Genomic DNA, 15,774 nt, shown 5'->3' with positions numbered 1-15,774 from the left:
TAGTTAGCACCGATATTACATCTGACAAATTGTTACAGGCCTGGGATTTGTGTTTACGACGGTGGCGTTGCACTCAAAAACTGTGGAGTGCACCAAATTACACAAAAACACCACTTTCTACATAATGTTGCTTTTAATACGCAAAATATCACACACATAAAAAACACGGGCAACACAAAGACTCAACTCAAATACCTCAACTAAGACCAAAAACGAAGACACTACATGGTTTGCTATTATGTGGGTCCTCTGGTGGCAGGCAGGTCTTGTGCAAGTTCTGCTCAGTTATCTTCTGCTATGGATTAAAATGTGTGTCAGCTGGCTACTCCAGGACTTTCTCATTCATCGCCGTGAGCCATTTCACTGCAGATTTGTCCGATGAAAATATCCCCCCAAAGTTTAAGATTTCCTCCTCATGTGTGCTACATATTTGACAGTTATGGCTAATACAGTAAATCAACTGGATTGTTCTTTGACACTACAAATTATGGAGCATGGATGGGAGATTTATATTTCTAATCAACCTTCTTCCCCTTTCACTTCTCATGCCCCACATGGTAATGCAGCCTCTGCTCACTTACAGCACCATGCTAGCTGACCTGGCAGCAATACCGGCTCCTCTACCTTTAACAGAATGTGAGAGAATTGGGTCATTGTGGGAAAACATGGCCCCTCAGAGTCACTGCTGCCAAATGGTGTAAAACCTGAAGTGACCTGCTATAATTCAATTTGTCTTTGTAGTGGAGGAAGTGCTAGGTTCACATCATAAGGTTTCTAACCAAGCTGTGGCATGCCCACATCGTCTGGCACCTATAACACCCTTGTCTTTGATCAGGCCAAGGCTTGTGAATCCCTGCTGTGTGGATACAGTATATATTTTGCTGTGGGCAAACCACCTGGTGAAAAGCAGAAAATGTTTCGCGGCTGCTCATTTCTTTTCTGCAGAACTAGGAAACTATGGCAAAAGGGTTGCTTGGTGAAATCACAATGGCAGTATGTGACTCTCATTTTTATTATCCTCATAAATGTTGTCATGGGTCATTGCTGGGAATGATTGCGGTTGGTTTATGGTTGTCGCACATTTTGTGCACCTTTCCTAAGACAAATGCATGGAATTGTGCTTCATGTTTCATTCAGAGAGTTTCTGAAACACAACAGTTTCTTATGGCATTGGTCATCAACATGTACTGTTTATTTTTTAGAAATCCCACCTTAACCTTTGATGAATCATACGTACGTAATATTTGAAGTACTGTATTTCAAAACATCATAGTCCTAACAAAGGTGATGGCATCTGTGTAGAAAATGTCCAAACTTTTGATACTAAACAAAAATGCAGTCAGATATCTTTGGACCTTTAATTATACGGCACACTGTGAACTTTGAAATCAAACCCAAAACATAACTATCCTAGTTTTAACTGCATTTCATGCTTTGATGATTTGCACATATTTGTTTGTCATGACTTCCTGAATTGTATTCCTGGTGCTTGTAAAAGCTGCTAATTGGCCTTTGTCCTTTTGGTTTCTCTGCACCCCTCTGAGACCTTATTATAGTCAATGGGTTTCCATGCCCCTGTTATCCAGGGAGGTATGTTGTCAGAGGCAACAGCTTCTTAGAGTCTCCCAAGGCAAATTAGTCCCAGGTGAGGTGCCAGACTATGTGAGCAGTATCTTCCTGCCAGGACTAGGAATACAGTACCAGGGCCTCCTCACAGAGCCTGGCCCAAGAAGGCAAAGGTGGGAGGGTGCTGCTTGGGGACTCCATGGTAGTGTTCAGGGACTGGTGTGTGCTACTCAGAAATGTAGGAATAGGATGAGTGAGAGGCAGACACGATTCAGTAATTTGGTCCAAGTCTCAAGCAAGTCATTTTTTTTTGGGCAAGTCAAGTCCCAGATTGTGTCAAGTCAAATCGAGCCCTTAGCTCAGGCAGTTCAAGTCCCAAGTCAAGTCAAGACATCAATCGTTATCAGACTTACAGATCCAAATGTGTCTTTAACTGGACAAAGTTTGATGTTGCACTCTGGCTGTCATTCAGGAGGAGACATTTTTTTAATCTGAGGTGACGACTCTTGGCACAGGCATGATGATGATCCGATTTAATCCATGGACAATCAGGCAGCGCTGTGAGGAGTTTGACCGACAGGGTAGTCATCCAGTCATGACTATTCCATTTCCAGCCTGCACTCACGCCATGTCGACACTGATGATTTTGAACATTTTAAATATTTAATTTAATTTTATTTGTATTTATTCATCCACTTGTGTTGGAAATGAAGGTTCTTCATAATTGTACATAATACCAGAACACCGACAACCAACGATCAGCTTTTGTTTGCTGTATTTTCAGGACTGCAGTCATATGTTTTGGACACTTGCACAAAGAGTGGAACACAAACAACTGGTCACCATCTGGTGTTGAGTTGGATCAAATAGCGGGATAATTGCTGGACAAATGCAGTAAACCCATATGTGCAGTGAGGATGAATGTGAACATCTGGCCCCTCCACAGGATTTTTCCCTGCATCCCAGTGATGGTTGAGGACAGGGAATCCCAGTCGATGTTGTACAAGCCTCCACTGCAGAGATGGCTGCTCTGAGCTGTGGTCAGAAAGTCCTTGCAGTTCTTGGGTCATTAATATGAGCCATCCGGTCTTGTATAACCTGAGTTATAGCTGTGTGCTGGCACTGGGTCCAGAGTTGTGCTTTGTCACCAATTCTGTTTGTGATTTTGTTAGTCAGAGTCTCGAGGTGCAGCCGGAGTGGAGAGTCTCCGGTTGGCTGAGCTCAGGATTGCATGTCTGCTTTTTGCCACTGATGTTGTTTTGTTGGCAGTTTACAGCCAAGTGTGAAGCAGCTGAGAACCGAGTTGGCACCCTTCAAGTCTGAGGTGATGAAATTCTGCCACCGTCACGAGTTACTGTCCCAAGTGATGGAGTTCAAGTATTTCAGGGTCTTGTTCACAAGTGAGAGCAAGATAGAGTGTGAGATAGACAGGGGAACTGCTGTGACACTGGCAGCGATGTGGGTATTGTATAGTTGTCATAGTGAAGAAGAAGCAAACAAGGGGGGGTTCAGTCCTTGAAGTAAGTCAGGACCTCTTCATCAACACTTATCTCTTAAACTTATACTTTTCATTATATTGCATTCATTATTTTGAATGTTATTGGTCAGTTTTAATCACCACATCAGTATTGCTCTGTACCCAAAATGCACCTCTGTATCTCTGCACTTTTTTTTTTATAATTCCTCATAAATAAAATATAGCCTTTCTGAAACACTGTCTGGTTAAAAAGTTTTGTTTCAGTACAGTCAGCACAGCGCACACAGCATCCGCATCAACACTAGAGGGCGTTGGAGTATTTTTTTCTCTCTCTTTCATATCTTCACTGGAGCAGACAGACATTTCTTTGAATTTGACCTCATGAAAACAAAAGAGTCATTTATAGATTTAAATGCTGATTATTGTACTTATTTAGTGAAATAACTACAATAATTTTAAGCTGGGGCTTTGTGCTGACTGCAGCTCTCTTTTTGACAGATTTTATCTTTTAACATCTGCTCACAAACTGGGGTTTAAAATGTTCTCTACAGCTATGGCTGCGATGCCTGTGGGATGTGATAGGAGAGCTGTACTACATTGCCTTTTTCTTAAACTGCTGCCTTTCCTCTCCCTTGACCTTTGACCCCAAAACCATATCCGCATCTTTATTGACACATTATTCTGAAATTGTGTAAGGGCTGTGGCACCTGGTGCCCACCATGAAAATAATCCATAGACCCACACATGCTGGAGCTACATCCTATGGAGACTTGTTTCATAGTGTATATAAAATGCTGAATTTCCATTGCACATAACAAATCATAAAATGCAGAGATTACAGCAATATGTTTACATTTTAAGACACAAGGAACAATTTATATCTAATTTACAAAGATGTAAACTACTTGAGCCAAAACATTGTACTTTCAATTCTCAAAATAAGTAGCTTGTAATACTCAAAAGGCATGTGATTTAGTCCTGAAACCAGCAATGCTTTGCAGCTGATCATATGCTTTGTATTGTTGCCTCAAGAGTGGATTGTTTTGCTAAGTGATTTTCATACAAACGCCTGAGGAGAATTATTCCACAAATCCCTCAAGGACTGCATTATATTAGTAGCTTACCAAAAGTACCAGAAGAAAGAGTCAGGGGAGGCTTAAGCTTTATAGCCAACCTGATTGTTATTTTTATTTTAGAGCGAAGGATTCTTGTCATTGAGGGATTTTCTGCTTTGTCATTCCGTACAGGATTTCCCTCTGCCGGGGGGAAGAGCACTCCTATTTGCTTTCTGCTAAGCAACTTCCTCCCTCAAAGGCTGCTCAAACAATACATCCAACACAGGTGGCTTTCAGTTCAAAGAGACGTTGCTGTAAACTCATTGGTTGAACTTAAATAGATTTTAATGGAAAGAACAGATCAATAAAACCTTGCTCAGGACACAGATGAGGTCACTTGCATTAACTTGTTTCTATTCAGTCAACATGTAATTTCCTTCCTCAAATACACAGTGTGTAATAATGTCAACACAAGGGTCAGCCCACCGCCAAAATAAAAGAATTCAAGCCATTGTCTCAAATTGACTGACAAATCTTCTTTTGACTTTCCTTGTCCTATTGATACTGTGTGATTTTATATCATATTATTATTATAAATGTCATCATTGTTATTATGTGGAGCCCAGAAAAAGTAGCAAACATTTTGTGAAAGCAAATTGTGATCCAAATGAAGAATAAGGAATGAATTAACAAAAGAGCTCTACTGTAAGGTTACCATTATTTGTTCTGATGTTTTGTTTATAACAGACATATTCATTAAAACAGGTCAAAGTGGCTTAATGAATGAACTCTTCTAATTTATATGCGACTTTGCCTGTAACTTTTATGGTCAAAAGTTACTGAAGGGCCTTTAAAAACTAGCGTGTCCCTAATGAGTGCTTTTAAAGTGTGACAAAGATAGAATCAGTGGTTTCAGTTGCATTGGCTTCAGGAATTAGGCTATTGAGTTGAAAAGTGGGTTAACTCATCCCCAATCTGCCCACACTACTGTTTGCCCTGCTTTTTGACAGGCCGCAGTGACAGAGTGGCTCAGGTCTGCGCTTCGCTGCGCCAGCTGGTGACGCAGGAAGGTAAGAGCCTGGCAGGGAATGGTGGTGAGGAACCCACCAGGCGGTCAGTAAAACTGGCATAGCCCCGTTATAATCCAGGCTCACTACTTGGCAGTCGTGGAGAGTCCATCTTAGCAGGCCTATTTGCTGCACTGTGCAACACAGACATTCTGTATTTATGTCCTCAGAGACAAACACAACAGTCTATATATGTATCTTTCTCTGTGTTATATAGACTACTGTTTTCATATAGGCTACTGTGTGCCAGGGCAAGTGAATAAATATAGCACAATTCAGACACAAGGCAACTCTTTACAGGGGCATATAATTTCATTAAGACATTAAAAATTGCATTTAAAATACATTAAAAACAAGTAGGAATCATCAAGAAACAAAACATTAAAACAAGTTAAAAAATAATAGGTTTATAAGACTAAAGAATAAATGTCACAGTGCAGTTCAAAGCCTTAAAATTGCTCCAGTGAAAGGCAGTAGCCTATAGATCAATGAAGCACTCCATCTAGCAATGATTGCAATTCATCTGATTTGTCAGCTGACTGTTCAAAAAACAATTTCAGTGTAGGGCAAAATATTCTTTAGAGTAGCCTATGTTTTTATTTCAGCTGTTTTGTAAGTGTTAATTTGTAAATGTAGTTTTTTCTGTGATAAGTTTAGTCAAATTTTACTGCTCACCAAGCTAGCCGCAACTAGCAAGCTCAATGTGTTGCTAATAGCCTACCAGGCTTCATGTAACAGCCAGTGTTGGGCTCAATATTATTTATTTTAGGCTACTCTTTTTACTTATACTTGTATGTAGCCTGTGTTTACCTGATAAATTACTGTGTTCTACTTTCTATGGCCAGTAAACCTAAACTGTCAGCGGCCAAATTCCTGAATTCAACCTTTGTTGGAAGTTTCTTGAGCTCTGCATTGGGTAAGATGAACAGTTATGTCAGGGATAACGCCCGGCGAGGTGTCCATTATCAGGAACTCATTGACGACGTGGAGGCCTGAATCATCCGACGTGCAACAGAGGATATAGAAGGAACTGGATGTGCCAAAAATGCTAACTGATTTCCGTGTTTTAGGACTACAAACTACACCACGACAGCACATTTATTTGGAACGGTAAACAGGCTGTTTTACTGTTTCAGGAGATCCAGAGTTCATATATCAAAAGTTAAATGACACCCTCCAGCCAATCAGAATCGAGCATTCATCCAGACCATGGCATAATAGTGATTTTTATACTGGTATACCTACAGCCTCTCATATAGTTGTAACTAAAATAATGACATTTTTCATTTATATGTGCTGGACAAAAGCCTCTGCCAAATAAATAAATGTAGGCTGGCTAACCTAGCACGCTAAATGTAATATCCCTTTGAGCTAATATTGCTAACTGTCCTATAATATTCTTATAGTAGGCTAACTGTGTTATTTGTAACCTTTGTTTTGTCGACCTAGGATTGACAACTCTAGAAGTATTGATCATTAAAGGGGCACTATGTAGTTTTGGAGAAGAAGTTCACAGTCAGAATTTTAATATTTACAATGTTAATGAAGTAATAATACAAACTCAGAAATATATATCTTTTTCATAAGTGAATAAACAAGCTGTTCTCAGAGGAAAATAAGGTCCCCAGAGCACTGTTTGAAGCTAAAAAGGTGGCAGGGTCCGCCACATGTAAACAAAGTGAAACAGTATGCAACTGTGTTGAACTTAAAGGTCTGTTTGTTTATTCAGTTTATTCAGTCATGAAAACAAAGAGAGTTTGGTAATTTAGTTTAGTTTGAAAAAATTCAGTCAATCTTCAGTCGATCTTTCTCGTCTGATTAAAATGTCCTCCCCAAAACTACATAATGCACCTTTAACGTTATCCCAGTAAGTTTCTCTGGTGCTTTTTTACAGCTTGAACACATTATAGGTCACTGAGGATGAGTGTCAACTTCATTGTTTCCGGGCCCTGAATATATCAGCAGAACAATAGAGAGCATTAGGACCCTGAGGCGGGGAGGGCTCCCCCCCTCTCATTATCCACTGAGTTGACAGCTTGAGCTGCCGACCAGTCACAGAGAGGATGTGAGGTGGAGAAGGCGGCGGCTTGCGGTCTCTGGTGCGGTGCGCCGAAGTTTTGTGAAATTTCTGCTCTGTTTGAAACCCGACGGCAGGTCCAGTGCGATGTCTGTCAAACACAGCCGCTCATTATCCGACACGTTTTCAACCGGATAAACCCGAGTTGGCGTTTGGATTTACCGCTCCTGCTGCGCGTTTGTAGGTAGACAGATCAATCCATCGGATCAGTCAGGACGGGATTCAGTTTCTCTGTGGACTTCAACATTATTCCCGGACTTGTTTCTTATTGTGGGAGCCGTGCCGGTGCAGCAAGTAGTCACTCTCTGGACTGGAAGTGAAGGAGGCTGGGGACGCACACGTGTTACCCCCTCTGTCATCATCGATCCTCCTGCGCTCTCTGGATAAAAGTTGCTTCTTCTGTTTTGGGATCTCGTTTGAGACGTAAAGAGAAAGAGAGGCCGAGAACATGTCGCTCAGCAGAAGTATTGAATTTGAACACTTCGAGGAGCGAGAGAAGCCGCACCGGACACCGAGGACCAACTCTGTGTCCGGGTCCCATTCAGGCTCCAGAGGGAACGGTCTGGTCCCCAGCCCGGCGCACAGCGCGCACTGCAGCTTCTACCGCACACGCACTCTCCAGTCCCTCACGACCGAGAAAAAAGCCCGAAAAGTGCGTTTTTACCGCAATGGAGACAAATACTTTAAAGGTTTGGTGTATGCCGTGTCTAACGACCGGTTCAGGTCTCTGGATGCTCTGCTCATGGAGCTCACAAGGTCCCTGTCGGACAATGTCAACCTCCCTCAAGGAGTCCGGACGTTATACACGTTGGATGGAGGCAGGAAGATCACCAGTCTGGATGAGTTAGTAGAGGGTAAGGGTGATGATGGATGCAACAGCCACCTCATGTGACCACAGAGCATGAAAGAGGCTCAGTACTTGATTATATCGCTGATAGATAATGTGCATTGATTCAGACATGTAATTGATTTCATAAAAGCTTGGTCCTGCCTTGAGCGTTGGCTAAATGGCCCATGCAAATATGCACGACTACAGCCTCAGGCCAGTTATAGCAGAAGTTTAAAAGGTCACTCAGAACATATTCACTGGCACATAATGGCTCTCGCTGCTGTCTGCTTTGTGCGTTTTAATATTTATGTTTCCTCATTTCCAGACAAAAAGTTACTCTGAGACCCACTCAGTCTGTCAGTGTAACTCTGGGGAGCATTACAGTGCAATGGGTGCAATGCATGCAATGCTCGCATCATTCACATCATTTGCATCATTGACATAACTGCTCTGACATGTTTGACCCAGTGCCACGGAGGCTGACGAGCAGACCCCTCCTCACACAGGCTTCTGTTACTGTGCATCATTGATCTCAGCTGGACTCTCCTCTTCCACTCTCTCCCCTCTTTAGTATGTATTTGTGAGCTGGGTTTGCGTGGGCTGGAAGGTGCCTTGAGTACCTCCTAATGCCTCTAGTTTGATGAGTGTGTATGTTGTTGTGGGGTCAATTTGTGGTCCATTGACTGTCTTTAAAAGGATTTCCCCCTCGGGACTTGAAAGATGAAAGTTTCCCTCCCCCCATCCAGTGTCTGTTCATTGCTTGCAGGATAAGGGGTGGTTTTAAATACATAGTGGTTTAAAATAAATGTGATAAAAGTTTGGAAACTAATATAAAAAGGCATCATTTATAAACTAAAAGCTGAATTTGAAAAAGTAATGGCTGCAAGTGAATGTCCCCTGCAGTCACAGCTGTATGGTTAGTCACTGTAAGGGAATCTCTAAACAAGTTTACTGTATTATTATTTTATTTAAAACACAGTCTCAAAGGCAGTGACACACTGCAGACACAAATAGGGCACTGTCCTCTCCTCCCCTTTCACTTTCCTGTGGCGTTACTCACCCTGCAGGGACAGTGACCTCTCAGTAATAAGTTAATCTTCATGTTCAGCCCAGTGTGTGCGTGTGTGTCTGTCTGTCTGCACTGTGACCTGCCTGCAATCCTCTTTTTACTCCTCTGCCACACACACTCAGGATCCACTGACCTCTCACTGCAGTCATTATTCTCATATACTGGTCTATTTTCATCTCAGATCCTCCTAAAACTTCAGACTCTGTGCTACACTCATTTCCTATGCCCTATCCCCTGAGTGAGTGGGGAAGATTTAGGCCAGCGCATGATCTGAATTCTGTAGCATCACTAGTTTGGTAGTTTGAGCAAAAGTTTGTTTTGGTGCATTGGATCTGGTTCAAAACACTCTGCCACTGCACTTCTGCACTTTCATGAACAGGACATTGTTGCTGGATGAGGATCCTGGGCATACATTAAAAAATCATTAGTGGTGTGTAGAGCACTACTGATGCTTCAAGGACGTTGTTATTGTTTTTCAAGGGTCAATTCACAGAAATATTTCATTGCAGATGTCTGCAGATGTTGCGTTGGCGTCATATCGAAGTTATTGTCATTACCAGTGTTTGGATTGTTAATAGCATACAGGTCAACATCCAAGTCGGGGAAACTGGCAACGCCGACTATTCTGACAGTTTCAATATGTCCGACTTGGCGCACGATGCTATGAAAGTGCAAACCAACATGGCCGCCTCACGTCAGCCAGCCCATCATTCAGGGTGATTAGGACCAAGTTTAATAGTTACACTCTTGTATTGTCAGTTCCCAATATTTTTTAACCGTTACACTACCGACTCTGCAATCACACAAGTCTTGAGTTGACCAATGACTTGAACTCAGGGAAGTTATAAACATGGGAATCTTTTTTTTCATCTGGATGGTACAGATGCATCCAACCCCTCTGACATGAACATAGCATCTCCTTCACCTTTCCTTCATAAAGGTCCAGTTAGTAAGAAAGTTGATTTTTGAGTTTTCATTCCGATCTCCTCAAATACTGATGCTTAGGGATTGCAGGTCTGGTTGGCAGCAATGAGGGTTTTTTTTTTTTTCCCAGAGACAATGTCTCAGTTGCTTTGGATACTTCACTGACCTCACAGTGGATAGTTTTAGCCATTTTTGTCCTTCACAACAAAATGCTTCTTGACAATAAAAGGTTTGTGGATTCTCCTGAGCTACCTGAGTGAAACGTTGTGTTTAGGAGGTAACAGTTGTATTGTGGTAGTTGCAGAAGTCTCAGAGGTAGATGGTACATAAAACAAACTACCTGCATGACTTTAAAACATGATGGGTATAGTGGAAAAGTGTTTTTGCGATTTGGGAAAACTCATGAGATGTACTGCAGGTGGGCCGAGCACTAGTGTCTTCTCCTTGTTTACTCACCCATCTAATGGACAGAGAGTGGGAACATTACTGCACAGCTCAGCAGCCTGCAGCCCATTGATTGAAGCCTGCTGGGGCTCTTTTGTGTGGAAACCTAATAAGCACCATTCACATATGTGCCCCTTATGGCTGGATGGGATTACTGAGCCAACCAGACAACATGTAGGGTTTTTCCATAGTGGGGGGAGGTAGTAGCACTGAGCATGCAATGAATGGCTGTCAGTTGCAAATGTTGTTCCACTGCACAGCACAGTAAGATAAAGCTGTGTACCATGATGACACGTTGGACGTACACTCAAACCACAGAAAGAGCCTGGCATAGAAATTGTCCATATTTAGTTGATTAGGCCTGTTTTTATTGGAGAATAGCACCGCTAATGAAGCTCTGCTATATTGGTAATCAACACAATGCATTTCCTGTTACATCTTCACAATAAAAGCATCCTAATGGTTGGCTTTGCAATAGCAGTAACTTAACACACAGCTCCAAATTGACTAAAATATCAGTAAACAGGAACACAGGAGTGAAACTAAACTCCAAACCATGAAGGTTCAGGTGGAAGCAACAAAAGTACAGAAAGACTTAAAAAACTATAACAGGCCGACCTGGGGCCCGTTTATTTAAAAAAAAAAAAAAAAAGCCCCATTGAACTGCTGTGCTTGTTGAAAACTACACAGGGAGGTAGCAGATACTGAACTGGGTTTAGAAAGAGCTTTGTAGTATACCATGCGTATACGTGGGGGTACGTAACATGCTGACACAGGGACTCCTGTCAGGACAATAGCGAGTGTGCAAGCCAAAGGGTTTATTAGCCCGACGGTGAAATTAAGCCTTTCAAGGTTGAAATGCAAGCTTTCTTATATCATTCTTTAGCTTTCAAGACTATGCACGACTAATCTCTATAAGCAGATATCTGCATATGAATGGTGAATCTGTAGGCAAAGGAAAAGGTTCTGATATCAGAAGCATTTTGTTGTTCGAGTCGTATTGACCAATCAAGTTTGAGCAGGCTTTGGTTGCATGCACGATAACAGTAAAAGAAGCAGAACGCAAAGGCCGAAACGTGGAAAACATCGACTATCATCTGATGATTATTTAGCTATTCATTAGCATTTTTAAGATGCATCTGCTTTCATATGGATATATCTGTTTATAAATGATCTGAAATGTCATCTGGACTCGTAAGAAGCTGTTAATTGGACTGTAAGTGATGGCCGGTGCGTAAAAGAGAAAGACTCCGCCTAGATATCTGTTATTCGGTTATATCCGCGGGCTAGGCTGGAAGCCCCCAGAGGCTAAATTGTCTATAGACAAGAGCCATCGGGTTCAAAGATTGATGCCACGCTAACGCTAATGGCATCATTCTCAGACTTGGAAAAAGCTCCCTCCAGAGCCACAGACGGGTGCTGTTAGTGTTGGCCAGAAGCTATATTGCAGTAGTATTTGCTCCTATATTATTTATTGTAGAAAAACAGTTTACAGGGCAAGACAGGGGCTGACAACTCTTATGATAGAAATACCTAAACTAAAAGATCAGGTTTTCATTGTCTTTATAGAATCATTGTTTTTCGGTAATTGTTCCAATGTAGTGAATTAACAAGATTTGTTATTGCCGGGAGAATTTCCGCTTTAAACCATATTAACTTCAATTATCTTTGATTAATACATTCACAGTTTTTGGGAGCCATTCAGTCATGAATATTTTTAAATGTCTAATTTGTTGTGACTTACGGGGGATATGCCTCCAGGCTAACGCTCAGCTGCATCATCAATATGTGCTTGATGGATAGATGAGGTTGTGTTTTGGTAATACAAGGCCTGTACATTTTATAGGATTAAATGTTTTTTTTCAGAGGGAGGAACTAACAGGACATCGACTAATTTGACATTTTTGGTACCATTTTTGCTTTGATGATGATGATGAACAGATCAAGACCATCAAACGTTTCACCTACAGTACTGCACAGGCTGTGGTACGGCTGACCAATTCCTTTGACTATAGTGTTGAATATGAGCGAGCAGAACAGCCGTACAGATGTGTATGATGGGAGAATTTCATTGGATCATGGAGTCACTTAATTGTTTTGGTGATGATAGGTTTTACATTGTCTTATTTTTAGCACTACTGTATGATTCCCATTTACTGCCATTGCTTGGGTTTTGGATTGGTGACAGCTGTGTGACCACTGCAGTTAAAGCTGCTGCTGGTGAGACAGCTCTGTTAAGGTTGACCTCATCTGTCGTCCACATGAGGACCAGTGGCGGGTGGCTGGGGCTCCCCTCACATCGCTGACGGATGTTGCACCTGAGATCTCTGGACCTCAGGGAATAGACTTGTCACTAGTCACCATCTGAGGGCATTTCAGTATTCTGCCGTTGTCCCCCAGATGAATGACAGCCCCCGTTATATTTTGGTTTAGTTTTCAGCCGTGGCTCATTCCTCCCAGCTGTGGCCTAGCCTTTTTAATTAGCCTTTGGTTAATTGCAGGCTTAATAAAACCAGGTATCGTGGGACACACCGTCTCATCTGGCCTTCTTACCCTGCAGCTCGATTCATTTGTCTTGACACACATCAGATAACTAAAATTTTAGGGATTGGATTTGATTCTCAGTAAATAAAATGAACTATTTACCAACGGAAACTTTACCAGTACCAACTAAATTTACAGTATGTCAAGTGTGTAATATGTTTCCTGAAGTTGGTCCTGAGAAGCACTTGTTTGTGGACCCTTGAATTCTTTAGTGATGAATGTAGCATGAAAAGAAAGTATCTGTCACTTTCTGTCTCTGACTCATTTGAGTTTCTCGTCCGGCCTTCGCAACAATCACCAGACATTCTTGCTGCGGTTTTCATCTACCGGCCAAGCCCCTGTAAATGTCACATGACTTTGTTCTTAAGGGGAAACATTTGCGTGTTAACTGTTCGAATGGAATGCTGGCAGATAAAACAAAATGCTTTGTTTTGGAGGAAGGCCAACGCAGCAGCTCAACAGCTGAAAGGGAGAGAGGACAGTGTTACACTGGCCTGGCCTCTCAATGTGCCTTTTTGTTTCAGCTGAGGAACGTTAACTCTTTGTTGTTAGACTGCTTCCCCTAACGTGGAGGAAATATGTTATGGTGCCTTCTGTATGTGTGGGGTGGATGGATTCTGGTGTATTGCATGTGCAGCGTGCGTTTCGTATTAAATATCTATCTCTGAGTTTTACAGACCATATTCACACAGCGGCCATTTTCCTCTGACGTCAATCGGGGTGACGGCTCAGGGTGGGAAGCTCAAATTCTTGGATAGTGTTATGATGCTTGGATAGTGTGTTTCACTTTGAGGTTTGAATAATAAATGTGTCCAAGATTCTAGCATAAACTTACTGCTCTCCTGTCATGTTGTGTGACACTACTGAATGACAGTGTTAGTTGGGAGCTGGTTGGATGCTAACGTTAGGTTTTGTGTAGCAAATAGGCCGTCAAATTTGGTTTTACCTTGGAACGTGGCCCACTGTCCCTCAGGATTTTCACTATTCTTTGTCTTTTCAGCTGCTGATCAATAAGGAAGTGGTACAATTATGACAATTTGTCAGATTCTCTGTGTTTATAGGGTTTGCAACCTGGAAAACAGCAGTATAGCATTTGAGCCTCCCACTCCAGGTGTGATATCAGGGGGCTGCCGTGTGAAAATGGGCTATAGATGTGGACACGGTTTGCAATGGATCATGTTGTTAGTGTCTATTCTACTGGGCTGGGCTGGATGATATGGCCTTAAAATAATATTGCAATATTTTTAGGCTACATCATGATACACAATATATTTCTATATATTTTCACATCTCCTTCAAAGCACTTCATAAATGTTAGGACTGGGCGACAGAAAATAACATAATTACTGTAATGCATCCTTTAAGATAAGGGAAAGAAGATGCTTATGCCACATCATGATACAACACTATCCAAAATTTAAGACAATATCTCGTCTCATATCATGATAACGATATATATATCGTATTGCCCAGCCCTAATTCTACCAACTTATTTCTTTCTTCAGGCGAGAGTTATGTCTGTGCCTCAAACGAAGCCTTCCGACGAGTGGACTACACCAAGAACGTCAACCCCAACTGGTCAGTGGGCTGCAAGACCGGCACGTCGCGCTCCCTCTCCTCTCTCATCCCGCTGAAGAACGAGCTGCAGCGCGAGTCCAAGGACTTCATCAAACCCAAGCTCGTCACCGTCATCCGCAGCGGCGTCAAACCCCGCAAGGCAGTACGGATACTGCTCAACAAGAAGACGGCGCACTCCTTCGACCAGGTGCTCACCGACATCACAGATGCGATCAAGTTGGACTCCGGAGCTGTTAGGAGATTGTACACTTTGGAGGGCAAGCAGGTGAGTCTTTAATGATGCATGCCTTTTTTAGGTTGAAGGGTGAAGCAAACTCATGCAAAACCAGCCAGTGTGAGAGGGTAGTCTTTGTCTTGCCAATAGCCCTAAACTCATTGACTACAATTACATAACATGACAGTTGGAGGGAGTTAACTGTATTGTTTTCAGGGAGATGAGATGGGATGATGTGCATATGAAAACCAGATGGAACAGCTAGCCTGAGCTTTTCAGCCGAAGGTTTTATCTCCAAAAAAACGCTGTGATTTATAGGCTTCAGCTGTGTCAGCAGTCTAGGTAATTACACCCCGTTTAATCATCCATACATAATTACACGCCACAATTATTTCAACAAGGCACTAATGAATACACTTTAGAGTTCAGGCCTTTTTTTCCATATCCATCAGTATAGTTTCTTTCCTAATTCATCCACCTCTATTAAGCCACGTGAGCCTGTTTTTGCTATAATCCTACCCATCTGGGACACATATATAGTAATGTTTCCATCTGAAAATCTCATTGAGGGTCCCTGGTGTTGGGAGATGAGGTGAGCTTGAGCATATGGTGACCCTAATAAAAAGATTTATATGACGCTGTCTCATCTGGGAGAGGTCTCAGACCATTATTATCAATTTTTTTTTCTCCATAGCATTATTTAACTTTAAATGTGTAAAGTGGTTTAAAGAAAGCTGTTTAAAAGAATGGGATTAAAATAAACATGATGAAAAAACCTGTCTACTTAAATAAGTTCCATGAAGTTTTTAACAGCTTGACAAAAGCTTTAATGCAAAAGCTGGGTCACCCTAAATCTAACACATTTGGGAGGGTTAATGGCTAATGTGAGGCTGAAAAATGCAGTTAAGATGGCTGCATCATATCATTTGG

General features: G+C 41.9%; 1 protein-coding gene across 9 annotated transcripts in view; it reads left to right on the top strand.

The window, feature by feature from the left end:
- The first annotated feature begins 7,257 nt into the window (after nt 1-7,257).
- The window catches only part of dclk2a (doublecortin-like kinase 2a), a 45,440-nt gene continuing 36,923 nt past the window's right edge, over nt 7,258-15,774 (top strand). For all 9 annotated transcript variants that reach the window (XM_073476114.1, XM_073476106.1, XM_073476079.1 and 6 more), the window contains exons 1-2: nt 7,258-8,096; nt 14,558-14,895. In XM_073476114.1, the coding sequence (XP_073332215.1) occupies nt 7,691-8,096; nt 14,558-14,895 (744 nt within the window). In that variant the 5' untranslated portion in view covers nt 7,258-7,690. The remainder of the gene's footprint in view (nt 8,097-14,557; nt 14,896-15,774) is intronic.

This window comes from Pagrus major, chromosome 1, assembly GCF_040436345.1.
Source record: "Pagrus major chromosome 1, Pma_NU_1.0".
NCBI lineage: Eukaryota > Metazoa > Chordata > Actinopteri > Spariformes > Sparidae > Pagrus > Pagrus major.
The sequence above is the reverse complement of the archived record's forward strand: the minus strand, read 5'-3'. Positions and strand labels throughout refer to the sequence as shown.